The 27,787-nt window shown below is 43.8% G+C and overlaps 1 protein-coding gene across 1 annotated transcript in view; it reads left to right on the plus strand.

Annotated features, from left to right (window-relative positions):
• The first annotated feature begins 554 nt into the window (after positions 1 to 554).
• PLEKHH1 (pleckstrin homology, MyTH4 and FERM domain containing H1) overlaps positions 555 to 27,787 on the plus strand; it is a 53,784-nt gene continuing 26,551 nt past the window's right edge. The window contains exons 1-8 of the mRNA XM_037395669.1: positions 555 to 776; positions 5,945 to 6,120; positions 11,776 to 11,838; positions 14,839 to 14,988; positions 18,050 to 18,133; positions 19,648 to 19,729; positions 21,857 to 22,866; positions 27,309 to 27,387. Coding sequence (XP_037251566.1) covers positions 5,980 to 6,120; positions 11,776 to 11,838; positions 14,839 to 14,988; positions 18,050 to 18,133; positions 19,648 to 19,729; positions 21,857 to 22,866; positions 27,309 to 27,387 — 1,609 coding nt within the window. The 5' untranslated portion in view covers positions 555 to 776; positions 5,945 to 5,979. The remainder of the gene's footprint in view (positions 777 to 5,944; positions 6,121 to 11,775; positions 11,839 to 14,838; positions 14,989 to 18,049; positions 18,134 to 19,647; positions 19,730 to 21,856; positions 22,867 to 27,308; positions 27,388 to 27,787) is intronic.

Here is a 27,787-nt window from a genome sequence, read left to right on the forward strand (position 1 = left end):
GCGCCTCAGGGCTGGGGGCCGTTTGGGAACATTGGCTCCGAAGGCTGGGAGACGGCTGCAAGGGGGATCTCAGGAGACAAGGGCTCGACACCAGCACCTGCCGGTTGGGCAGGCCCGAGGAAGAAGCCTGCAGCCGCCAGCAGCTCTGCCCAGCGGGGGCCTCCGGCGCCGACCGGCGTTTGCCCGAAGGCACCTGGCACAAGATGGCTGCCCGGCGCAGGGGGAGCCGCAGCGCTCCCGGCTTGAGGGAGCAGCGGGCAGGCGCGCCGGGCGGCCGCAGGGAGCCCGGCCCGGGACGCCCCGGCAGCCCCGGCCCGTTCTCCGCAACCCCGGCCTTAGTAGAAGCCCCTGGGCCTGCAGAGCGGGTGGGGAGGCGGATGTCCCCGCCAGGGGCACAGCGCAGCAGTAGCTCCTCGCCCCGCCGGCCGCCCCAGCACCCGGGGCAGCGCTGCCCGCCCCACCTGCCTCGCCGCCGAGGCCGGGAAGGGGTTAAGAGCCCGGGGCGGGTGATGTCAGTTCCTGCGCTCCTCGGGAGGGCCGGCTCTGATATTTGAGCCGGGCTCTCCCGCTCGAAGGAGAGCGCTGGGAGAATGGAAAAGTGCTGAATGGGACAGGAGCGGCACCGGGCACCTGCCTGCCTGCCAGCCGGCGCCGCGCAGCCGCCCGCCTCACGGGCCGGCACCCCGCGGCCGCACGGGGTCCGGAGCCGCCGGACGCCGCCGGCTGCGCCTGTCACCGCCCTGCTCCGGCGGGGCGAGACCCCCGCGTCGGCCAAGGTGAGCGGGCGGGGCGGCGCTCCGCGGCCCGGGTCCCCTCCTGGCTGCCGGGGGACGTGTCTGCCGGTGGGCAGGGGACGGTGGGGGGCTGCGGAGGGCGGGTTTGTGCGGGGCTGCCTATCGTAGCCCTTCTCCCCGCCTTGACTTTCTTCGAGGCGGCGGTCCGGGGACCGACGGGAGCGTTGTGAGGGTGATGCAGTGTCATCTGTTAATTGAGTCTCGCTGGCTGAAATAAATAGGTTGGTCCTCGGGTGTGGGGCTTCGGTCCCTGAAGCTGCACGGAGGAGGTGGGGGGAGGAACGGCCGGGCGAGGGGGAAGCTGCAGCCCGCGGTCCCTTCCGTGTCCCCGGTTCGCCCGCGGGTGTGAGGGGCGGTGGCAAACCCAGGGGCGCGCTTCCCGCCTTCGGGCGCCTCCGCCGGCCGTGCCACCCGCGCTGATGCGGAGGGACAGTTCTTTTACCACCCCCCGACCCCCATCAAACCTTGCCCTTCCCACAGCTTGTCACGTTATTTCTGCCCCCTGTCCCCCTCCCCGTGCCGTGCACGTGCCAGGCCGCGCTCATGAACGAGAAATGACTGTGTGGCTGGACGACTCCAGCGGCCTCTGGGTTAAAAAGCTGAGGGGTGAAACTGTTTATGGAGTGGAAAATTGGGTGACTTTGGGCAAGGAGTTGATTAATAGTCTGGGGTTTCCACATGGAGTTTTGTCCATTGCCCATACTGGTGACCCTCTTGGTGTTGATGCAGTGACATGGGCAGAAATCCCACTTCCTTCACATGTTACCTTTATTACATTTCTACTGATTCCTTTTGTAGTAAGATGGTAGTAAGAAGTCAGACCAGTATTCAGCTCTGGTGTTCAGGAGGGGTCTGGTGCATTTTACTGGCAGTTGCTAAGAGCTGCACTCCTGTGCTGACTGAATCCCCTGTAACAGCCTGGGTAAACCGATTCCTGAGCTGAGGAGATGCTCTTGTTTGAGATACAGAAACACTGTTTCACTCGTTTGCACTGAGTGAACAAAGCTGCAAACACTTGCATTTATACCTGCACCTGAAAGTCTTCACATTGATTAATTGCTTTTTACTCTCAGAAGGCTTTTCAGGTGGAAATACATGAGGTCTCTGAAGTGTTGTGAATTCCAGCCTGGATCCGCCAATATCTGGGACATTGGCTTATTCTGGTCTAAACCCCCTCCAAAACCCCATGACATTCTGATGTAAATTTTATCTTTACCAGAACTACAACTGGATATGGGCACTTCAAGTAAATACATTCTTATTTATTTTGGATATAACATTTACTGTCAGAACTGTCTCTGATGTCGATCAAAACCTACAGATATAGTAAAAACTAGAGGCAAAACCTACAGACACAGTAAAAACTAGAGGTCTCATCTCTGCATTTAGCAGCTGGTTCAGTCATTTTTCCCTGGCTTAAGTTCTAAGGAGTCTGTAGCTCCCATTAACTTCACTGGAAGTTGTTTGATACACTGAAAATCAAGCTACTCTTTAAGAAGTGTCTGTATGCATTTAAGAATGAAGTTTTGAAAAATCTCAGCTTGGTTGAACAAAGTGTCTGCCTCCTGTTTACCAAGTTCTTAAAGTAAGAATACTTCATCTGAAAGTATCTGATCCCCAACTTCTTAATATGCCAAAGGGGGGAAAAAAGGACCACTTCTGTCTAACTATATAAATATGGTTCATATAACAGTATAAACTATTTATCTGTTATGGAAAGGACCAATATTGGGGGCGGGGTGGGGGGGAATCAAAGTACTTAGTGGATTAAGATGGTTAAGAATTACACAAAAAGGCATGTGAAATGGCAGGTCCAGTAGCAAGGATTTAAAGTCTGTCAAAATAAAGTCGATATTGTAATTCATAAAGTACAAATAAACTGCTTACATTCAGGAGAGTGAGGGAGAAGGAATGATGCGTTTAACAGTAAATGAGAATTCAGAATAAATTCGAAGTCCTAAATTAGGGTAAATGTGAGACAGTTTGGTACAGTATTGTTCCGTGAAAAAGGGTAAGGTTTTAGCTAAAGAGAGGAAAAGCTGTAAATCTAATCTCTGGTCTTCAGAAATCATTTAATGTGATGCCACATGGGGAAGTTACTAGCTTAAGTAGAGGAGATGGGGATTAATAGAAGATTTATAAGACAAAGAAATGACAAAAGAGAATGTGACAACACTGTGCTGAGCCAGGGGCTGTTAGAAGGTAGGTATCTTACTGGGAGAGCTGGCTGACCCAGGGGATTAGTAAGGATGAGATTAATGACACAAAGTAAAACTGCACATTAGAAGTAGTAATAAAGTGGGTACGAAACCTAGGAGAGCCCTACTTAGAAACAGCAGAGGAGGAAAAGATCTGGATATACTAATCGATCACAGGGCAACCATGGGCCTGTTAAAATTTACAATAGCCTGTAGTACAGAGATTCTTGATCTTGTGGAGATTTGGCACAGACCTGTACTTTATTAATCTGTTCCAGTATCGTTGTAATGGGCCCCCTGTGCTCCCATGTCTGGCACTGGTGAAGGCAGCTGAGATTCTTCTGCTCCAGTTGCGTTGGCTTGTCTGTGAAAGTTGCCCACGAGTATAATGTGGTTGTAAAAAAAGGCAGATGCAATCAGGTGAGGTGCGGTTCCCCAGGAGAGTGGAAAGTACTAAATGCCTTTACACAAAGCTTTGGTGAGGCTGCATGCTGCCTTTCAGGTGCAGTTGTGGTCACCCATATCTATGAAGGGGAGCAAGAAAGATGAAACCTAACTCTCTTATATGATGTGTGCTGAAGCTGAAACAGGTGCAGAGGGAGAGTGGTGAGCTTTTCTTATGAGACTAAAAGAGCCTCTTATCTCTAGCTTTGCATAATAAGGTCTTTTAAGAGAAGCTTTTGATATCTATAAATATACCAAGATGTAAATATGAGGGAGGGAAAAAAACTAGCGAAGCTGAAGGGCAATAATCTACAAGAATGAACAGATGCAAGCTGGTTATGATTATATTTATGCTGGTAATTAGAAGGCAGCTCATTAGAGGGGTGAGGTAGAACAACAGGAATAGTGGGAGCAAAACTGCCTACATGGTTCTAGGGAAAGGGCTGTGTTAATTTATGAATGGGATTATATCATGCAGTTGTCTACAGTGAGAAGGAACAGGACAATGATTCAGGACATCTATCCTGGTCTTAAAATGCCCCATTCTGGACAGGAAGTCTAGTTCAACCAGAAATTATGGACTGTCTGAGGAAATTACTTTTGCTGTGGCATAAGCTGTGTGGTAAATCAGATTCATTCTACTTTGTGCCATTAGGGTTTATCCCATTCTTTCATGTGTCCTCTTTGGACTTGAACTCTATGAATAAAGACTAAAATCTCTTTCTGCCTGGTATGAAAGACAACAGAATTTCATCCGAGACCTGAATTACTATATCCAGAACAGAGCTGGCTGTAAACAAACTTAGGGTGGTGTAGGATCTTTCTATGACTTCGTGTACTCTTTTGGCTTAAAAAGGACTGGTAGCACTACTTTAGAGGGGAACCCTACAATGTTGTATGTCAGAGGTAACCTGGCTAAATGCCTGGCAAGGAGCTAGGGCTAGAGAGTAGATCCATGTGGTGGACTGGGCTGTCGAAAAGGATGGCCTCTGTATTTCTGTAAAGCTGCTTGTAGGATACTGGTCTTTCTTCCTATCGCAGGGTGTTTTCAGTGATGCAGTACCGGACGTGAGCGTTCCTTTTCCTTGTTTTACTTAAACCTACCTTCTGACCTGGGATAGTATTTCACATATCACTGGAAGGGCAGGCAGCTTGCCGCTTGGAAAACTTTCTGTTACTGAACATAGCAACCTGTGTATAAAATAACTTGCAGGTTATGTTTGTAGCTAAAGGGTATAGAAGTGTCTTCCTTAACTCTTAACAGCGGGGATATAGCTGGGTAGTGTTGTTAGCTGTGTTATGTGTACTTACACTATTATGTATACTTAAGGTAATTTGAATCTCAGGTCTCTTACATGCAAAATATGAGCCAGATGTCCTGGCAGGTGAGTAAAACTAGGGCGACATTTTAAGCTTTCCCACTGTGCAAAGGCAGTTGTGAAGGTGGTGAGACTGGATGACTTCACCGCTCTCTCCCAAGTCTTGGTCTGTTACTTTAGTCCCAGTTCAGAAAAGCGCAAATTTTGCCTGTGAATGGGTGAGAAGTTCCTTTAAGTATGGATTTCAGTGTTTTGATGAAGCTGATGAACTAATAACTGTTCTAGCTTTGCACAACATTTGTTATCGTAGAGTAATACAGCTGGCTGCTGGACTACACACACTGAGCTGATATTATAAACCTTCTTGTGAGTGTTCATGAATGCCTGAATTTGATTAAGGACACTTATTACCTACATTTTACATACTTTGTCTTCATTGTAAAAGATATCTGAAATGTTTAAATAGTTATTGAGTAAGAAAATAAAACTACTTTAAAAACCACAGCTGTTTCCACTTTGTGGAGTTTTGTATATCTCCTGATGTCTACAAGGACTTTAGCCTATCGCATGTTTTGTCTTCAGCCCTAGTTTATTCCTGGCTGGGATCTCTTTGTTTTAACAGAGCGATTGTTAAGATACTGTAGTATAGCTACTTTTCCACTTTTATTGTGGACTGACTATCAAGTAGTTAGCGGCTGGGAACACTTGCTTCGTACATTGCATCCTCTTAACACAGTCTGTATGAGATAAAGCACTGGTGGCCCAAGTTAGTAACGGGTGTGTGGCGTGGCGTGAGTTACATTTAAGAGGTCTTAGTGATTTGAGAGTTTAGAGCTGTGCTGGTACAAAGTGGGCAGGAGTAAAAATACTCCTAGTCTACAGGTAGATGCTGAACAAGGCTGTAAGGATGGCAGTAAGGCTGTTTGTAGTATATACAGTGTGATGCATTAGTAAACTATTTACTTACTCTAAAGGTAAAAGTTTATTTGAATATTTATCTGTTATCCATTAAAAGAGACTTCTGGGAGACAGCAGTATCAATAACCTGGACAGTACCATTTCATTTTCTGTTTGCCAAAGAAAAGGCCTTTGTTACCACTTCTGTAAGATGGACCAAAGAAGACTAGGCATAAGGGGTGTAAGGTTTGCCTGTCTAAAATATGTATTTTTTTCTCCTTCTCTTTTGTAGGATTTTTAGAGCACCTCGGACAACATCCCAAATGGATGATTAACTTCACAATGGCAGAACTCACAGTGGAGAGTGGCAGCTGTACGGACTGGCAAAAGCGATGCCTTGCACTGGAGTCTCAGCTCTTCAAATTCCGTTTGCAGGCAAGCAAGATCAGAGAGCTGTTAGCTGAGAAGGTGAGACAGTGGTGGCTTCTGCTTTGTATTGAGTTATGGCACGAAAGCAAAAAGTTCCTAAACACAAAGCTATCTAGTGAAATTGTTACTTGCAGTGAGGATCTCTTCCTTGATCACAGCACGTCATTGCACTGTGCTTATCACTTGAGATATAGAGATGTGACTGACAGTGGTGTAAAGTAGCATTAGTGAAAATAAGAATTTAGCCTTGTTTACTGGAAAATCACCAGGTATTCAGACTCTACTGGAAAACACTGTACCAGCAAGAGTCTGGTTATCTAAAGTGACTGAGGCAGCTGTAGAGCAAAGATGGATATTTTGGATAAGAACAGCAAGCAGGATCAGGACCTGGCTGACAATAGAAAAGCTTACAGGAGTGCAAATTATGCTGTAAAGTTAAGACTGAACAGGGGTACATGTAGTGCATAACATTGCATACCCAGTCAAAATATTCTGGGGATACTGAAGAGCAGGACCAAGATACTTTGAGATCTGCATGTTAGAAACTTGTCTGGCATTTGTGGGTTTAGAGGCATCTCCTACTAATCTTTCAAGTGCACTAAGTGAACTTGTTTGCAATCCTAAGGGAAAGGACTGGTGAATATTTGAGGGTGGTGGGTATTTCTGTCATGGTGTGGATTTTTGGTGGTTTTATTTACCTTCAGTTGACTTGGCTTTCAATTTGAATTAAAGCTTTTTCACTAACCTCTAATTTGCATAAAATTTAAGTTTGTAGGTTGCTGTGGGGTTCCTTCTTTGTTTCAAAATGTGGCTTTCACAGTCCAGTCCAATATTGCTCAGCTATTCAGTTACTATTGGAAAGTGAGAACAGTTTCTTTCAGTCACAGTCTGCTAATGAAGTTGAAATCTTTACAACTGGCTGCAGTTTACTCCAAATGCTTTTAAGCTGTACCTGATGACAGATATGTTCTAAACTCACTTTTGCTCCATTTTGTATTATGTAACTCTTATGTGTATATTCTTCTTTGTTGGTTTTGGATGTAAAAATCTCCAAATGGTATCTGCTTCAGAGTGGAGCAATTTTCATCCTTGCTTTCACTGTAATTATGTTTCCACTGATGCTGTATACTGCATGCAACATTCATTCTACCCATCATATCTTAAGAAATAATGCGATTTTAAGCACCCTCTTCATCTTTTTGAGATAGCTGCTGAGTTGGACCTTAGTGATTACTTACCTTGGGAAACATTGGAAGCAGCTGTGAAGTCCATTTAGATGACGTTGTATTAAAAAAACCAAACAAACACAATAGTATGGATGTGGTGCAGGTCTGGTAAAGTTAACCAGTATTCATGCAATACTTCACATTTGCTGCATTACGGAATATGTGGCCCCATGGTTTATTAACTTCTGTTTTGAGAAACTTCCTGACTACCCATCTACAAAAACAACAAAAAAACCACAACCCACCTATCAGACTTTATTTTTGGAGAACAGACTTGTCAAATCTTTTGACTGTCTGTTTGGGGAGGCTTGTGGGCTGTGGCAGAGAATGAAATTTTCATCTGCTTTAGGGGTTTCTCAAGGAAAGGGCCTGACTGCCATTAATCCAGCCTTTCTGTCGAAGCGATGTTCCCTTTGTTAAGAATAAGGAGCAGTTTGGTTCAGTGATCAGGTTACTCTGTAACTACTTGTACAGCCCTGTCACAGGCTTACTTGAAGGGTCAAAGAGCTAGCAGGTCTGCAATTCCTGCTCTGAATGTCATGTTGGGAGAGCCTTGGGGACTGCGGGGCAGCTCTGGCAGGCTGTCCTGATGCAGGTGGACTTGAGGTGCCAGAGCAGGTGCTCAGCACACAATGCTCACATTGAATACTACTGTTGGGAAGTGTTCTGTGCCTCAAGTTCCCAAATGCTCTGCAATTACTTGATCACAGACCCTCCTTACCTCCTTCTCTGTTGCCACAGGGCTCCCCAGTAGTCACAGCAACAGGGGCTCCTGTCCATGCTGCATCCTTCTCCCCTTCAGATGGGTAGTGATGCTAAACTGAAGGAAGTGCATGCTTTGTATATAGTGATGCCAGCTCCAAGGATTTTTATCATGGATTTTAAAGCACTTGTGATTTAATTTTTTTTTCTTATAGTTCTATCTGTGAGAATGTAGAGATTCAGACATACTGGAGAGAGTACTGCACTTCCAAAAAACATTTGGGGGGAGAAAGATCTTGAAAAATGTGAAGTGGGCTCAGTTTGAAGCTGTGCTGCCCATCTGGGGTGATCCTCTGATACAGTTTACAGCAACAGGAAAAAAAAAAAAAGTGGTTTTGCCAGTGAAAGTGAAGAGCAATGTTAACAGTGGTGTGATACTTGCTCACCAGCTAGGTTGTCTCAGAGGTCTGGAAGCTACTGATTGAAAGGCTTGAAAACCTGATCCCCCAGTCTTAAATTAGTCTCTATAACCAACCTTTCAATTTTAAAGCAGATACTATTATTTTAACTCACAAAAAACCCCAGCCCAACCACTCATGCCTGGCATCAGTAATACAATGTACGCTAACAGTTTAAATACTACAGACTTTGAAAATCCGCTTAGATTGAATAATCTAGATCACGGTTCAGAACATGAGGAATTTAAAACCCAACAGTTTAACTGCCAGTGCCCTAGTTCACATGGTGTGAACTTCCACATTGGTAGCCCAGTCTCAGCTGTTAAGCAGTGCCACCCAAGCTGTGGAGAGCCTGGCTGTGAGTCACTGTGACAGAAGGACCTCAGCCCCTGGCCTCCAAGACAAAGCTCTGCAATCCTGCTGGACTCCTGGAGGGTGTGAGACCCCTGGGTCCTGCCTTGTGGACAGTGGCAGGGATCTAGTCTCTTGGGAAGCAGGCAGTTTCCACTCTTTCTTGTACATGCACAAAGAAAAAGATACTCCTCTGTTGGTGAGTGACATAGCAAGCCGTTGCCTTGGCAGCAAGTTGACCTGGTTAGGAGTGAGCTCTGGAAGGGAACAACAGGAGGAAAATGAGGCTGAGACATGCAGGAACTTTTTTCACTCAATTTAGCATGTTCTGAGCCATCAGGAGAGGGCAAGCCTCTGTGAATGAATGGTTGATAGGAGGATCTTCTGCAGCATTTAGAAAGGCCATCTGGGTAGCTTTGAACCTGCTTCTGTCTTAATTCAATAAACAATGACCATTTGGGAAAAGCCTCTTTTGTCTCATGCAAGCATGGCTATACAGCTGGGCTTGTTTCTCTCCATACAAGCTGTCTGGGCTAATGTTTGGGAGAAGAGTTGAATTTGGCTTGGTCACTAAGTTTTTTTATGTGACCCGGGACAAGTTGCTTAGTAGCATTTGTCAAAGTATAAAGCATTTTTAACGAAAGGACCCACGTAGATATCAAGCATTATTAGTAATTCATTGAAGGACTTGAAAGAGCCTTACAAGCATGGACATATTAAATCTGAACATACTCCGGTGAGACAGCTGACACTGGGGATGGGTGAAGTAATCATTCTGTGTACATGAGAAACACAGCAGTTATTTAACAGTTCATAGTAGGACAACCCCAGCAATGTAGTACAGGAAGTTAAGAAATGTATAAGTTCATTTAGGGCTACAGAGGGGATTAGGGTGACAAAAGTAGTTGATTGAACTGGAACTTAGCCAGGTCACCTTGCTTGCACAGGAAGTTTCATAACTTTTTGGCGATGAGGAATGATCCCAACATACATTCTCTGTCCTGATCAGGATCCAGGACTGCTAGCAATGTGAAGCAAACTGTCATGAGTCACATGGGACGTGTTTTTCAGTTGGAACAGTGCTGTCTTCTTAAAATAACATGAATCTTCCATGGAGACTGCCCACCTTGTGGAGGATTGAGTTATTAGTCTAAAAGGATAGATAGCCTTTGGGAAAAGGCTCAGAGATTCATCTAAAGTCTGTGCTGGTAATGTAGACACTGTCAATTCATCAGGAAATTAGCACAGGCCATTGATTCTGAAGCTGGTCATAAAAAGCCTTTGTTTCACAAGGTGTATTATGTCTCCAGTTAGCATCTGTCTTTCACCCTTATAATTTGCTGCTACCTGTCCATGGTATGACTATCCAGAGATTAATGCATGGGTAGATCACTGTTCCTAATGGACGCAGGCTCATGTGGTAACCCAGACCACTGCTGTTAGTGTTAGATTGCCTTGATCTCAGTCTCTAAAACTCTTAAGAGATCAGGTCCTTTGGTCAGAGCAGTTTTGGCTGGCTGTGCAATTTTCTGTGGCATCTCTCCGTTCCTCTGCCAAAGAAGTGTCCTTGATTTGAACATTAAGCTGCATAGGCTGTGCTGTCCTTCATTGCTCTACTGAAAAAGCACCTGAGATGTGTCATGCTAAATATGGCATTCCTGATCGTCATGGTTTGAATTTGTCATGGCGTGGCTTTTTTAGTTATATGACCCTTGATGTGTCTACATATATGTACCTTTCTGATATGTTTGTCAAAAAGTGACAGTTTGCTCTTATGATCAGTGTGTATGTACAAAAAGGAGAGTTGTCTTGTTGCCATCTGAAGGAAGGGAAATGGAAACACAGGAATGCTGTCATCTCCATTCTGGGTGATCCACCTAAGAGGAGTAAGTCACATTTTCAGAAGTATTGGCTTGGTCCTCATAGTGATCAACCTGGATACTTGGCTCCAGTGCTTTATCAAGAATCAGTAATGCATTGGAGAGAAAAGAAGCTCAGTTCCCCTTACAGTTTTTCTGCTTGAAGCATGGTTCTTTTAATCTTCTGAAGCTGCCTCTATGTTGTTCCTTCATTAGTAAAACACAAGTAAACGCTGGAAACTCTGAAGCATTCCTCAAATTTTGCAGTTTAGTGGATGAAACTTAGTGTCACTGCCTTAATATTACTGGGCTTAAATCTGAGACTCGTCAAAGTAGGGCAGGTGGTAGAAGATAACTTTGCAAACATTGAATGAGATCTTTAGTTGCTATTTAAAAAAGATGACTTGGCTCTAACTGTAAGTTGTTAGAGGAATCCCACGTACTGAGAATGAAGTGATGTACATACATTTAGAGTACAATTCTAGTCAGTGTCCTTTGACTTCAATAGCAGCAATACTCGGATAAAGAATCACAGAATGGTCAGTTTGCAAAGCTTTTTAAAATTAAAAGAAGCATAGGAAAATTAAGATCATTGTTAATCTTGTCAGTTACGAGACTGGTGGTTTTGAAGGCAAAGCAAAAGTATTTGTTGGTTATTATGTGGCATCATAAAGAACCTGCTATGAGCTTTCCAAGACGTGTTCATTTTTACTTGCCAATGTAAATGAATCCTGGCTGAAATAAAACCAGGAAAGAATGGCACACTGTAGACAGGCTTCTTGCAGGGACAGCCCATGGTGTGTAAATTGTGGAGATGGGGTCAAGACTTTGAGACTATTCCCTTGACCCGTGTAATAAATGATGAAGCACACTAATGAGAAAACAGTTCCGGTAAATTCCAAGTAGGGCAGAAGACTGGAAAAGGTCAAAGGCTTTTTCTCCTGGTCAAAGCTGTGCAGTTAACCCAAAAGATGCCAAAGATCTGTAGACCTGCACAAGAAATGAAAGATTCCTGAGTAAAACAGGTGAATTTCCAGGTGATATTAACTTTTACTTCTTTCTTCCCCCCTTTCCCCTCCTTTTCTTCTGGCTCTGAAGATGCAGGAATTGGAACAGAGAGTGATAGAAGCAGAGCAAAGAGCTGAGGAAGCAGAGAAACAGGTAAGAGATTCTCTTATGATTGCTCTGGTACAAGCTAGCAGTAACTTACTCTGAATTCCCTCTAGTCTAGCATACAGACAGCTCTCTGCAGTGCTGTGCTTTGTTAGGGAAATACTGACTTACAGTGGTGAATGGATTTTCTGGTCTACTTCCCAGGCTTTGAGCCTGAGCTATGAACAGGTACCTAAATGTGTTCCACCCTAAGTGAAAACCAGCACCGTATATTTACCTCGGCTTCACAGCCTTTACCCCCTCATACAGGGTAGGCATGCTTGGTTATGGCAAAGTAAGGGGATATCGTACTTCAGGATTAAAGCATGGAGATACAGCTGTCTGGCACGTCCTCAGGAAACAAACGCTTAAGAGTATTGGTAAGGATTTATCTACAAGTAGAGAAAGTTCTGTGAAGGAAGTAAGGGTGTGTGTCTGCAGAACCTATCAGCTGTTCTGGATTTTCATTTTAGTAATTACTGTTCTGGCTTAGGAGCCCATGGAGAAAAACAGTAAGAGCTGGATTCCTGGCATATTACTGTAACCATCTAAAAATTAGGCATGTTGTCCAAGATAGTCCTTCAGTGCTTCTTCAATAATGGAGAAGGGTGGAGGGAGAGACTTCAGCTTGTGAACAGGTTACAAATAATAGACTTCGGGGAAGCAGACAGTTGTACAGTCTGCACTGTAAGGAGTATTATAAAAACAAGAGCCAGGAAGGGCCAGGTGATCTGAGCTCCTGCATCACTGCAGACTGCTGCTGAAGAGAAGGTTTGAAGTGAACCAGCTCCCTCCAGTTGGACAAAAGCTGCAGGACAGAGCATTGAGTTGGAGACTGAAGCACAGACCTAAGCCATGCATGATGGCCAAGAATGGCTGTCAAAGATGACTTCAGTAGTGAAGGGCTGAATAGGCAGTGTTCTAAGCACTGGGGAACATACTGCCTAGGAATCAAGAATTTGAAGTACCTAGTAAGGTATTCTGTCTGCAGAATGTGCTATTCCATGCCAGTTTGATATTACATCAAGATTTTTTTTCTGACCAGCTTAAATATAGGAAAGATGCTATGCCTAGTCACTGTGCTATGATCTTTATGCTAGATCAGCAACTGCTTGTCAAGAAGAGTTGTTCTTGAGAGTGGTAAGTCCATGTGCAGCCAAGATAGGCAAAGGTAACATTGTCGCTGTGACAGCACCAGCAGGAAATGTAGTTATTGCCATAGGCCAGTGGAGGAGGCTTTGTACCAGCAGACACATCAATGTTAGGTATAGAGTGTCCATGATATGGTGAGGTGTGATGACGGTAAGGGAGCAGATGGAGAGCAAGTCAAGTCCAGGTCAGAGAATGCGCAAGAAAGGGAGAACTTGTCTGGGAAGGTATAGGAAAAATGAGGTTGCCTTCAATAACTTGCCACCAGCAGTTCTGTAGCTGTGCATTGGCAGGTCCTAAAGACTAGCAACCCTCAAAGTTTGCCATTCCAGCAGCCATACCAACATCCAGAGGTAAGTGTTCCTAGAGAAATACTTCATTGCTGCCTGACAGCCTGAAGAAGTGACAGCATAGGAGTAGGACCATTCCTTTCCACTAACAAGTATATTCACCGTGAATGAGAAGCAGCTGACAAATGAGGGCTCCACATCAAGTGCAAAATCCCTTGTTATCTTTCTCTCCAGGAGTCTGGGGGGTTGGATTTGTTAATTCAATGGGCTCCCTGTAGCTGCCAACCTCAATTAAGGGAATCACATGTTTGCAGTCCCCTCTCTGAGCCTCTAGTACAGAGTCAGCATTTGGGCATCAGACAGAAGGGAGGGGCCATTTCTTTTTACTATAATCACCCTAAACTCTAATGAAAACACATCCGACTCAGCAGGCTTTGTTTTCTGGCTCGGATGTTGGGTGCCTACCTTTTTGATTCAGTTATGAGGAAGAGGCAGTTTGCTTCTCTGCCTAATGCAGGCAGACAGGAGGACAAAACACAGCTTCTACAAGTATGAAGTGTAGGCTGCTCAGCAGAGCATGAGTAACTGTTGCACAGACTTTGTGAAGTGCTCAGATCATTGCCTGCATTCTACCTTCCCGGTTCCAAACTCCTGCCAAATGAACGGTATCTGGAGTTGGTTTCGTTGCAGGTTTTGTGTCTCTGGGATGCGTTGGAGCCAGATGCTTTCCCATCATCAAATGCTGCATTTAGCAGGTTTGAGTTAAGTTGATGGAATTCAATTCACCTTCAGAAATGAAGTCTTATAAACCACTGCAATATTAAGAGACACAGGTTTTGAAGAAAGCAAAGAAGTTTTAAAAACTTGCTGAAAACCTGAAAGACTTCAGCAGCATCTAGGTTTCAGTGCATTGGAACTTTGTAGTGAAGGAGCATTATGCTGGTGCTTCTCCTGCTGAGGTGAACAAGTGTTGGCACTGGTAGGAGCTCAAAGACAGGCAAAGCTTCTGAAATATCTAACATGGTAACTCCTTAGCAGGTCGGGTGAAAAGACTTGTCAGAAAGCCAGAAGTTGCTAAAACATTGTCTAAGCTGGGGATAGGAGGAAAAAGGAACTCTGTATTACATTTCCCTGTAGACATCTTGATCTGAAGCAAACGGCCAGGGTTTTGTGGTGTATACCTGGTAGTGAATAAAGTAAAAAGGTGACCACAGTATTGCGAAGGAGGAAAATGTGGTGTACCTTGCCCATATGTCTCTGTAGACTATAGTGCCTATATGGTTTCCTTGACTAATGGTGTGCAAATATTTTACAGTCCACAGCGTGTTTATCTGTTCACAGTTTAGTTTGCATCTGTTACTGCTTCAGCAGTACAAATGAATGGCCAATATTCTATTCAGAAATATGGATATAAACTAAGTGTGACCTGAAGAGTTTTTTATTTTCTTCTTTTCCCAACTTCAAAAATATGAAACCCACAAATAGTCTCATTAGGGCCCTACCACTACACAGTCAGCTTCTTAATTTGCATTATTTTGGTGGTTTTCTCTCTCTCTGATTGTCATTACAGGTCAGAGTTATGGAAGAGAAGATAAAACTAGCCAACGTGAAGACCAGTGAATCGGACAGCACTCTGCAAAGGAAATGTCAGGAGCTGATGGGCACAGTGCAAGGAAAGGAAGATCTGATCAACAGATTGGAGACACAGCTAGCAAAACAGGTAAAGATGTTTTCTACAGGGAGATCTGTAGCTTTCGTGAGTTGGAGGGTCTCTGTAATGTATGTTTCAAAGGTATGGACTATGTCTTATTACTTAATTAGCCTCTCACTTGCCTTCAGCTCAGCTGTAAAAAGTTGTCCTGCCCAGTGCAAGGTCTTCTCCTCCCTTTCTCTTTTATACAAAAGCATTCATTCAGCCTCAGTAGCCCTTGTCCCTTCATTATAGGAGACCAGTGTCCTTAATGGACTTCCTTATGTTAGTGCTGAGTCAGTGCTGAGACCCTGAATTGTAATGCTAAGGTCTGGTCACAGTATTTCTGTGGCTTCCTAGCATATAGATTGCTCTGCAAAATCATTATGTAGCCATCTCTGACTCGGCTCATCCTGCTTTTTGGGAAGGGACTTTCCCAGTCTTCAGCAATCCTTTAGCATAGTTCATCTCTTATCAGATGTCCTCATCATAAAAGAGCAGCTGTCTCCCAGTAAGGATAGTTCTTAGTATGTTCCATTCTCGCTTGGTGCAAGAAAGCATCTGCATCTACAGGAGGACTTATATTTCAGCTCTAGTAAAGGCCTTACCTGGTGGTCTTTATAACACGAGTAATGAAGTATTCTTTTATGTTGTATATAAGAATATAATGTGTATATATAAAGTTAATTAATTTTAAATGGAAATAGCTCATTAAAATATTGCACACAAAAAATAAACTTTTCCATTTGAGTTGCACTTTACATTTAACTAATCACCTGTTTCAAGAGGAAAAAAAAAGTTCAGACAGCTTACCCTTACTGAGACCAAGTATAGTGTGGTGGTCTGGCATCAGGTCTTTGTAGTACTCTTGAATTTCAGGTCACATCCCCAGGTCAGCTTGCTCAGGCAGAATGTACATGAAGTTTCTGCATTTTGGAGAAAGGAGGTGTTCAGAAGGAGCTACAACAGTGATCGAAGTCTGGAAACAGCTCTTCCAATTGAAGGTGGAAGAAATTCCAATTTAGCCAAAAATGTGAGGTGTGATTTGATGAAAATCAACAAATATAAATGGGAAAAATATTAGAATGTTTCGGGTTTTTATTCTAGTGACAAGAGGCAAAATGAAATTTTAGAAATCAAAGCCAAAGCTGGACAATTTCAGACAAGAAACACTGTTTATCAGGGTTAGAAGTTTAGTTTCAGAATGGGGTGGGATGGTGGCAGCACTGGAAGGTCATGAAGGGTTCCTGTAAGGGATCCTGTTTGTTTTCACTGGGATGGGGAAAGCTGTGGAGTTCAGAGCATTAATACTAGAACACTGAGGTGGTGTCTGGACCATACGATAGTACGGGACACAAAGAATCTCTGCCTCTGGGTCTTAAAGCACAATAACTACATCTACAGGTGCTGTGCCTGAGTGAATTGGCTCTGCTTGGAGGCAGGGCTTACTAAGCTCTGTGACAGTGCTGTTGTTATGTGACTGTTCTACTTTAGGCCCTAAATAAAATCTTGACTTGCACTTCACTGTGTAGCATAGCAATATTCTGAATCTTTTACATCTTTGTCCCTGATCTGAGACAATTCTAGGTTATTAGGAATTCAAAGGCATTACTTTGATATGGATATTCAGAGGACTAGGACAGATCAACTGTATGTGCCAGATATTTCAGAGCAGTAGGCATGTCCAGTACTCTACTACAGCAAAGGCTGGTACCTGATTAGCAGCGCATACAGCCATATTCAAGGAGAAGAACTAATGTAAGTCCTCATCCTGAAGCATTAGATTTGATTACTTTTATTTTATTATGCTTAACCACAAATGTTACTGCTACCTGTAATGTTGCCAAGGTATATTTTAAAGTCAGAAAATGTATTTGAGTAAGAGCTTTTAAATGTGCAGCTGTGGTGACGAATAGCATGTGATGATTTGAAAGCAATGTGAAGATGTAGGGAATTTCCTGCAGTCTACTGTGTATTTATATGGTATTCATTAAGTGAACTTACACTCTTCAGTGTGAAAAACTTAAAAAGGGAGGAGAGGAAGCACTGACATTTTTATCATCATAATTACTGGTATTTGTTTACATTAAAACAAAAAATCTGGCAGGGAAACCACCAACTGCTATCAGAAAATATTACCTGTGTCCATTTGAGAAACCAAGGCTGAATGTGCCATACAGAGTGTATTCCCCCTCCCTTGCTCCTGGAACTGAATTCTCCTTGTAGTTGTTTAAATCATTATGTAGATAGACTTTTCAGTGACATTGTTTCTGATGAAGCCACGCAGATGTACAGAAGGCTTCAGGTAATTGTGGTATCCACACAGATGCAAAAATGATGTTGTAGCAATATTGCCCAAGCAGATACTTGGGGGGAAAAAATGTTCATTGTGCAAATCAGCAGTATTCCCATAACATTTCTGTGTGGACTAGAACCTGTTTTAATGGATATGTAAGCATACAACCATTTACACAATCTCAAAACCTCCTAGTATGTCTTAGCCTTTCAAGGTCAAGTTTTGGAGATTTTTTTACTCTGTCTGCTGTTTTTTTTTAATATACTTTCTCAATGAGAATATTGTATGTGTTAAATACATTGTTGGTGTTAGTTTCCATCTCTTGAACCTTTAAAGTCTATACTCTACACCTGTGCAATTGAATCAGTGTTTTATAAATCACTTACAGGCACTGCTTAGTTCTTATTAACTTCAGCCAACTCGGGGAGACGGGGGGACAGGGCTGGAGGGACACTATGGATGCTCAACAGTAACATTACAAAACCATCTAAAAGAGGAAAAGTTGCAGACTGTACTGAAAAGGAACTGTAGTAGGTGGGCAATCATTACCTGAGCTGCTGGATTTTGCTGTTGCACAATAAACCCTTGAAACAACCATTTGAATTTGATGCCAGTGACCCTGTTAGACAACTTAGAGCTTGATATTTTCAGAGGCCAGCTAAATAATAATATCCAAATAGCAGTCTTAAATCTTACATCTGGAATGGGAACTTCAGTGTTTAAGTCCTGATGCAGTAACTTCCTGAGAACAGTTAGTTGTACTCTTCTAATGCATCTAATCTTTCTTTGGCACAGAAACAGTTGAGGACTGAGGAAGCCAAAATTGTTCAAGAGAAATCTGCTAAGATCAAAGAGTGGGTAACACTTAAGCTGAGAGAGGTGAGTCTTGCTGCTTGTGAGTAAATACAGTGGCTGCACTGCCAGTGGGCTTCTGTGTAGGACAGCAGTCTGAGGACAGTCAGTCTGCCACAGGCTTTCTGCTTGTTTGGCCCTATGCACACGCAGTTGCAGAGCTAGGGTCGTCCCTTTTACTGAGGGCTGTGGGCAAACTATAAATGAATGAAGTCACTAATGCCCAAAAGCAGCCTCTGAAGATGGTAAACTACTCATAGGTAGCTTTCACCTAGCTTTCCTCTGCCTCTCCTTGTTTTCTCTGGGTGTGGGTTCTATCTTTTTTTCCTGACAAAGCAGCTGTGACACAAACACATGCCCTTTGCTCTTCCTTAATTTGCCATCTCTGACTAATGCTGTTTTCCTACTGCCCAGCATTTTCTTATGTCTAACTTCTCCCTCCTGTCCATCCTGTGGACTTACGCCTCTATCTGGGCCTAAGTCAATACCCTCTAGGGAAACTGATAGTAATGGTGGGTCAGCATGCAGTTCTAAAGATGCAGTAATAGTTTACAACTGGGAGTGGGGCTATTGGGTCTTTCCCTTTTATTCCAAGTTAAAGCCATAGATTTTCTTGTTTATGCCAGAAAGGGGATTTGTTGGAGTTAAAAGAAGCAGTCTGTGGGCACTGTGACTCTGTAATCTGGTTAGATTGCCTAGATAATTCACTGAGCTGCTGTGCTTCTCTTCCACTTTCCTATATGAGAAAACTTGTGGTGCATCTACATTACTAACTGGTGCAGCACGAAGGGGTTGACCAGGTGTGACCTGCTGTGAATCCAGGACCATACATTCATACTGTGTCTTTATTGGCAGAGAAGTTTGTGCCAGATGCTGATTCTAGGTGCATACTGTGTACAAGTGGACCACTGCCACTGAAGGACTCTGCATCTGTGGCAAATTAGTTGCTCTAGACAGCCCCACAGGTGCAATTAGATTCTGTCAAGAGGAAAGTCTCTTCGGGCACACCACTGCTGTGTTTCAGGATGTGTGCTGAGACACTTCAAGCAAAGATGTAAGGCAGATTTGAAAAGAATCACTTGTGTGATAATTGCAAATGTAAATACACCCTTAATGTTGATTTGGGTTTTTTATTTTGGTCCTCTGGATACAGGGCATCTCCTTTTACCACACAGAATGTTGGGGGGGGGGCGGAATGCTCCTTCTGGGTAACTTTTTTTCATTGTCTCTTTCATGACAGTTATTTCTGGAACAGGAGTAAACGATGAACAATTGCAGGGAAGGAAATAAAAAGACCTATTTGAGAAGTGTGAATAGTATATACAGAGGCTATTATGAAAGCACAGAAAAATGTTTAAGTGAGTTGTCCAGCGGAGCTGCTGGGTAGAAGGATTTCAAGGTGACTGGTAGAATTACCCACTCCTTTTTCCTTTTCCTGTTAAGACATTTGAATGTAATAAAGATGAAGACATATTCTGTATAGTGGAACACATGCGCACACACTTTTGCATTATTTTCTGGTTTTTATTGTTGTTTCCTAGCTTGAGCTAGAAAATCACCACCTGAAAAACTGTAATCAGAGGCTGATGGAGCAAATTGAAGCCCTTCAAGATACATTGCAAGGTAAATGAGCTCACCTGGTGTTGTAGCCTAGTAACCACCACAAGAGTGGATGTCAGCATTCTTGGGTCATATTCTTAGCTTGGTCAAAAATTAGCACTTGTCACAGTGAACAAGCAGTAGAATTGTTCTGTTCCTCAGTGAGTCTATTTTTAAAATGGGAATAACGTTGCTTACCTGCCTTAAACTCTTAATTGGTTTCCCATCAGCAATTGAGTACAGACCTCATTTGTTGTAGAGTCTGCTTTAGCCATTAAAATAAGCCACTGAGCTCCTGAATTAGCAGCACTTACTGAAATACATAGCAAAACTCTCCATTTGCTTCAGTGGTGCAGAGTAGAAGTCCCTGAGGTATTTCACTTTACCTCCACATGCAAATTATCCTTATCCCCACAGAACTTCTGCTGGCATATGAGCTGAGTAACTGAGGACTGAATGGGCTAAGGCAGCAGCTGTCTAGTCTGCCTTTAGAAGCTGGGTTCCTTGGTGCTATTGGGTTGCGTTTGAGAAAGCTGCTTATGGTGCTTGTGCTTTTGTCGTTCTTGTTTGGGGGATAGATGGAACACTTTGGTCTTGAGGGTTTGAAATCAGCACCCTTCATTACAACACGTTTTTGAAGAGGAAATTATCTCTTGACTGTTTTATTCCTGGGTGGTTTTTTTTTGGTGGAGGTTTGTTGTTTGGTTGGTTTTTTTAATTAACTCAGTTTGGTCACAGTAAGATGAGCTAGTTTCCAGAACTCCACTGGGCATGCAGGCAGGGGGCATTTCTTTCCTGCAGAAGTCTTTCTGGCATTTCTGTCACTCCACAGCAAGGGAATAGGGCAAAATTCCTTCTAAATCCCACCATTTTTCTAGCAAAATGCTTTTATGACTTTTTTTTTTTTCTCATCCCTTCTGGCTCTTTACAAAAAGAGAATGGCTGGTAAGCTGCGTTAATAATCTGGTATTAAGCGTTCCCTGGATCCCAACTCTCTGGGCAGTAAACAACTCTGCCCTCTCCTCTTAGCCCACACTAGTTGTCCCTGTGCCAGGCTGAATTCAGAGGCCTCTGCAGAGAGACAAACCTCTTCTTGCTTGCCATGCTAATAGTAACAGCTTCCTCTGCTTCATCTCCTGTCACATCTAGGAAGCTGCAGAAATACCAATAATATTTGAAATCAATGGCCTCTTTTCAGTCTACATTAATGATTGAGTTCTGGGGCAGGGGAAAATGTGTGCCAGGATTTGTGTGTATCAGCATTATGTGTTAGGAACAGCTTTGTTAGCATTAAGTTCCTTGTGACTCGAATGCCAAGGTCAGGCTCTCATGGTTGCTTTTTTCTCAGCTGTGTTTCCAAGGGTGGGTTTCATCCTCTCGGCAATGAACAGTGATTTATTCTGCTGTTTGTCCTTCCCTCTGTTGCTTTGTGTCTTCAGTTTGTTTCTATTTCCTTGTAAATCCCACTATTAGTTCAGCAGTGCCTGTAGAGTCTGATGTTCAGGCAGCGTTTTCAGCAATAGCTGTGCAGTCACACTCACCCATATTTATGCAATTTCGAAAGCATCTTATGACTAGGTTCTTTTCAGTCAGGCAATGGATATAAATGCCAAGTTCAGTCAAAATCATAAAGTGAAGCAGCATCCTCTGCCACTCCAAATTCTCCTACACTATTCAGCAGAACCTGTATAACTGAATTTTTAAATCTAGTAATTATGGAAAGGAAGAAAGTAAAAGAATTATAAAGTATAGGTACTAAATAGACAAAGAACAATGGAGGCAATCTAGGATCTGTCTTTTATGTCATCTTCTAGTATAGCAACTGAAAGTGCAGAGAGAAAAAAAAAAAAAGGAAGTTATAAGTTACTTATGTGGTTTTACTGTAAAAAACCTTGATGCTGAAAGGCACTGCTTGGGTTGTATAGCACAAAAGGATAGTGAAAAGCTTTAGGGAAATTCTTGAAAAGAGAGTAATATTCCCAATTATAAATAGATATCATTTCTGTTATAGCTGAGCCCAGCCATCTTTCCATTCTGTATAGTCCTAACCAGACCAGGGTGCTATTGAAATACAACTGACATGAGCAACTTTACAGTGGTTTAGATGACAAGGATCTGAATGCCCTAACCATATGTTCTCCTCTTTTGTAGATATGACCACTATTCCTCCCTTTGAATCTCTTTGGAGCTGTAATCCTCTGAAGCCCAGAGCATCACAAGCGTCTTTTGCTGAGAAGATAGACCAGAAATCTGTGCTTCTTGCACCTGGTTTCAGACAGGTGTGTCAGACAGGACCTACCAAACGTGTCCTCTCTACAGCAAACATAGTCCTTGCCAATGGCACCTTTACTGAGGGTGGAGAGGATAAATCTCTGCTTTCCAAGAGCACACTGAAGCTTATGTCTGACCCACCGAGCTGGAATCTCTCGGCAGAGAAAGACTTATTCCCAGCTGTAAGTTCTGAACACAGGTTAGGGTGTTCTGATTCCTCATCATTGGACCCTCCAGCTGAGGCCACAAGAATCCTTGAGGCTTTGACTTTCCAGTCATCTTTGGAAGGAAACTGTAGCACTGTGAGCACCTTGCGACAAGTGGCTTTGGACAGCACCCGATTCTCTGACCCTAGTGCAAGGTTCAACTCCCACCGCCGGATGGACTCCTCCTCTTCAGGAGAAATAATGAGCATGCTGGAAGGATGTCTCCAAACTTCTGAGCCACCTCTGGTTGTGTCAACATCAGCTGTTACAGCACATTCCTTTTGTCCAGGGAAGGAACGTGGCCTTGGTAGTAGTATGACCTTTCCAAAAATACGAACTCCCAATACACCAAGAGACAGTATCCAACTAGCCAAGAGACATTACAGCCAACCACAGCCAGGGACTAATTCTTTACATCGTGTAATGAGCTTAGAGGCTAGCACGTTCCAGCCCATAACAGACTCTCCAGCCTGCCATGGGCCAGTGAAGGAGACAGACATTGATGATGATGGGGTACTGGAGAAGATGGAGACAGAACGTGGCCCGCTGAGGGAAGAAGCTGGAGCATCTGAGGAAATGAACCACTTATCTGCAGGGCAAAGAGAAGCTGTGAGTTCTGAGGCTGGTGTTCTTGACCCAGGTGGTAAACCTCCCACACCACCGCTGCACAGATTCCCATCATGGGTAAGAAATGCAAGGACGACAGTCTGAGAAGTACTGCTTATCTTTGAGTAGCACCTAGCAGTTAGGCTACAACAGCTCTTGCTCTCAAGCAGTTGCTTCCTGTGGACATCAGTCACATTTCTGAACCACCTCATTTGACAGTTCCAGATCATGAGGCGTGCTGGTTCCACTGACAATTTTTTGCTTCGTAAGGAAAAAAAAATCATGGAAGCAAATAGTATTCCAGAAACATAGGAATAAAAGTGAAAGTCAAGAGGTGCTGCATTGTGGCTTACCCTTATGGGTCATCAAAAGTTAATCCTTAGTTGTCTTGCCATGTGTTTAAGATGGAAAAGTGAGTAATAAATGCAAGTGAATGGATCAGACCAGGTAGCTTCAGAGACAGAAAAAGCTGTGAATACTAGAATAGATATTTGTATTAGATCTCTGCATTGCTATCTCACGGTATACTTCTGCTATGAGGAAAATTTTATGAAAACCATTGGTAAAATCAGTATGTCCGATTGTTTTTACTCCATGTGAGAGAAGTTTTGTTATTATCACTTTCAGTTACTTGTTAGTTCAGGTGGTTGGATTGTTTGCTAATCATAGAATCATGAATTGTTTATGCAGGGAAGGACCTTTAAGATCATTGAGTCCAACCTTTAGCCTAACACTGCCAAGTTCACCACTAAACCATGTCCCTGAGTGCCACGTGTACATGTCTTTAAAATGCCTCCAGGGGTGGTGACTCAACTGCTCAACTGCTGCACCTGGGCAGCCTGTTCCAATGCTTGACAAACCCTTTCAGTGAAGAAATTTTTTCTAATATCCAGTCTAAACTTCCCCTGGCACAACTTGAGGCCATTTCCTCTTGTCCTATCACTTCGTCCTTGGGAGAAGAGACTGACAGTACTCCCCTCTCTACAGCCTCCTTTCAGGTAGTTATAGAGAACAATAATGTCTCCCCCCTTGAGTCTTCTCTTCTCCCCAGTTCCCTCAGCAGCTCCTCACAAGACTTGTGCTTCAGGCCCTTTACCAGCTTTGCCCTTCTTTGGACACGCTCCAGCACTTCAATGTCTTTCTTGCAGAGGGGGCCCCAAAGTGGAACACAGTCTTCAAGGCACAGCCTCACCAGTGCCAAGTACAGGGGGACGATCACCTCCCTTGTCCTGCTGGCCACAGTATTTCTGATACAAGCCAGGATGCTCTTGGCCACCTGGGCACACTGCTGGCCCACGTTCAGCCGGCCGTCAGCCAGCACCCCCAGGCCCTTTTCCCCCAGGCACTTTCCAGCCGCTCTGCCCCCAGCCCGTAGCGCTGTGTGGGGCTGCTGTGACCCACGTGCAGGACCCGGCACTGAGCCTTGTTGAACCTGGTACAACCGGCCTCGGCCCACGGGTCCAGCCTGTCCGGATCCCCCTGCAGAGCCTGCCTGCCCTCCAGCAGCTCAACACTCCCCCCAGCTCGGTGTCGCCTGCAAACTGGCTGAGGGTGCACTCGATCCCCTTGTCCAGATCGTCGATAAAGATACTAAACAGAGCTGGCCCCAGCACTGAGCCCTGGGGAACACCACTTGTGACCGGGCACCAGCTGGGTGTAACTCCATCCACCACCACTCCTTGGGCCTGGCCGTCCAGCAGCTTTTAACCCAGCGCAGGGTACACCCGCCCAAGCCGTGAGCAGCCAGTGTCTCCAGGGAAAGCTGTGGGAGATGGTGCCAAAGGCTTTCCTAAGGTCCAGGCAGACAACACCTACAGCCTTTCCTTCACCCACTAGGCAAGTCATCTTGTAGAAGGAGATCAGGTTCATCAAGCAGGACCTGCTTTTCCTAAACCCACACTGGCTGGGCTTGATCCCTCAGTTGTCCTGCATGTGCTGTGTGATGGCGCTCAGGCTGGTCTGCTCCATAACCTTCCCTGGCACCGAGGTCAGGCTGACAGGCCTGTAGTTCCCTAGATCCTCCTGGCTGTTCTTGTAGATGGACATCACATTTGCTTAGTTCCACTTGACTGGGACCTCCCTGGTTAGCCAGGACTGCTGATAAATGATGGAGAGTGGCTCAGTGAGCACTTCTGCCAGCTCCCATTACCCCTGGGGAGATGCCATCCAGCCTTATAGACTTGTGTGTATCTAAGTGGCATAGCAGGTTGCTGCCCTTTTCCCCCTGGATTATGGGGGCTTCATTCTGCTCCCTGCCCCTGTCTTCCAGCTCAGGGGGCTGGGTGTCTGGAGAACAACTGGTCTTACTATTAAGACTGAGGCAAAGAGGTATTAAGTACCTCAGCCTTTTCCTCATGCTTTGTCACTGTTTCCTCATGCATCCAATAAAGGAGAGAGATTCTTCTTGGCCCTCCTTTTGTTGCTAATGTATTTATAGAAACAATTTTTATGGCAGTAGCCGGATTAAATTCTAGCTGGGCTTTGGCCCTTCTAATTTTCTCCTTGTATAACCTCATACCATCCTTGTAGTCCTCGTGAGTTGCTCTGCCCCTTCTTCTAAAGGCCATAAGCTGTCCTTTTTCCCCCTGAGTTCTAGCCAAAGCTCTCTGTTCAGCCAGACCAGTGGTCTTCCCTGTTGGCTCATCTTTCAGCACATGGGGACAGCCTAGTCCTGTGACTTTAAGATTTCCATCATGAGGAATGTCCAGCCTTCCTAGACTCCTTGGCCCTTCAGGACTGCCTCACAAGTCTCCTAAATAGGCAAAATCTGTGGAAGTCAATGTAGTATCAAAGGAGATAATTCCATCATTTGCCTATGCCTTTAAAAAAGAAAATTGAAAACAAGTGGTTTTTTGAAGGTGCAAAGGCAAGCACTCATTGTTAGTCTTTATTTTTAGTTGTTTTTTTTAATGAAAACATTATTTGTGATCTTTAGTTATGCCCTTTATGATACCAGTTTAAACCCCAGTACAATCACAGCTTTTTTTCCAAAGGAATCTCTTAATTCGGTCCATAACATGGAACTATGCTGGGGATGAAGCTGATTTACAGTGTAGTAAAAGAAACTGCAGTTTTCAAGATGTCTGTTTTATTTTCTGCAGAAGTCAAAAAGATGTCATGAACAGTGTACTCACTTGGAACAAGGGAAATACATCTCAGAGATTGGTTACTACTCCTTTCTCTGATCTAGAGTTCCCATGTAAGGTTCTTCTAATCCCTTAAGCTAAATTTTTCACATGTGATCATCAGCTACACATGCCTTCTGAATGTCTATCTTGAGTTTGGCAAGTAAATTTGATTAGACAAGCACTGAGCACTTCTTTGCTGCAATTGTATTCAGTTGATTTCATTACAAGCAATGTTATATGATGCTAAATCTTCAAGAAGTCAGGTCTTGGACCTCTTGAAATGGGTACTCCAAAGATACTGGATACTTCAAAGAACCTATGTCCGAGTTCCTCTTCTGGAAAACAGTGATAGCACTTATCAGTGTCCCTCCCAGGGTTTTTGTAATTTTTTTTATTAATATTTATGAAGCATTGCAGTATTATAGTCAAGAACATCACTTGAAAAAATCCTATATCTTGTTTTCAGACCAGGACCAAGAAGTGTATCCAAGTAGGGCACATTTAAGTATATCAAAACACTAAAACATTAATAGAATATTAAATAGCAGCTTAATCAGTAAGAAATGTCCATTATGTGCCCTGAATAGGAAGTGTCTGGGGGGAAAAAATGCACCTAGTATTTCATTAGAGACCAAATCACAAGGCACATACAACAGAAAATACTAATTCTGTCTTTTTTTTTTTTTTTTTGGGGGGGGGGTTTCTTTGTAGTCTTAGGTGCTTTCATTTATATATATGTCTTTTATCTGATAGTGGTTGGTTGTATGTTTTAAGGAGCAGCAAGAGGAGTCCTAGCTTTGATATTTGTCCGTTTTAGACTGGTTGATGTAACTAACATTGCATTTAGTTACAGGTTTGGGTTCATCCCTTACATTTTTTTATCAATTTGTGAAGCACTTGGAGAACTGAAAGCTCCATGTGTTGTTACAACTGAGACTTAGGCTTATTGAGATCATTCCAGGCATTTCTTTCATTCCCTTATCAGAGAATGTAAATCCTTTGCAGGTGGTGACTCAATAAATTGTCCTGGTTTAGGGCTCTTCTTGATTCATTTTAATGCATTGCTCATAAAGTGGAAACAACAGCTTTTTCCAAGCATGATATAATAATTTGTTGATAATTGCATGTAGGTGTTTCAGTCTGTAGAGATTATTTCTGTAGCATTTATAAGCTAAGTCTCTTGTGATTTAGGGAGTCGCACACAGATGCGCATTTCCACTAATGGTTCAACTAATGCAACATCTGGTGAACAGAGCAATTTCTTAGAGGGCAGAGGGCCCTCCTTCCTGCGTAAATGTGTGATTGTGTATGTGGTTCTGCAACACAAGCATTTATTTTTGCAGGAATCATGTTTTTGCCTGACTGTTGCTGTTCATGGTATTATTGTTTCAGGAGAGTCGAATCTATGCTGTGGCCAAGTCTGGCATGCGGTTGTCTGAAGTGGCCACGGTGAATGATGCTTCCAGCTGCTGTAAGTTCTAGACAAGGTCCATCCTTAGAGAGAGTTTACAGTGACAGTAGATAGCCACAATAAAGAAGGGAGGGGAGAAGGATACATCTGATCTCAGGGGTGGTTGGTACTGGGCTGTTTGAGCCCCTCCACTCAGTAATGTTTTCAGGGACTCCATTGTCTCCTTCACCACTTTTGCCGATACTGTTCTGCCTCTGCATGCCTGTGGCCTGCTTTTAGTCTTGTGATTAACCATCACCTTCCCCTTTTACGGCTTTTACCTGTTTGGATGTGGCACACTGGATTGCAATTGTACCATGGGGAGCACAGGGTGGGTAAGATGTCTTACAGGCTAAATGGAAGGAGCATTGCAGCTGTCTCTGGGATTTGTATGTAGTTAATAACACATTCCCTGGCCTTT

The sequence above is a fragment of the Falco rusticolus genome, chromosome 7 (genome assembly GCF_015220075.1).
Source record: "Falco rusticolus isolate bFalRus1 chromosome 7, bFalRus1.pri, whole genome shotgun sequence".
Taxonomy (NCBI): domain Eukaryota; kingdom Metazoa; phylum Chordata; class Aves; order Falconiformes; family Falconidae; genus Falco; species Falco rusticolus.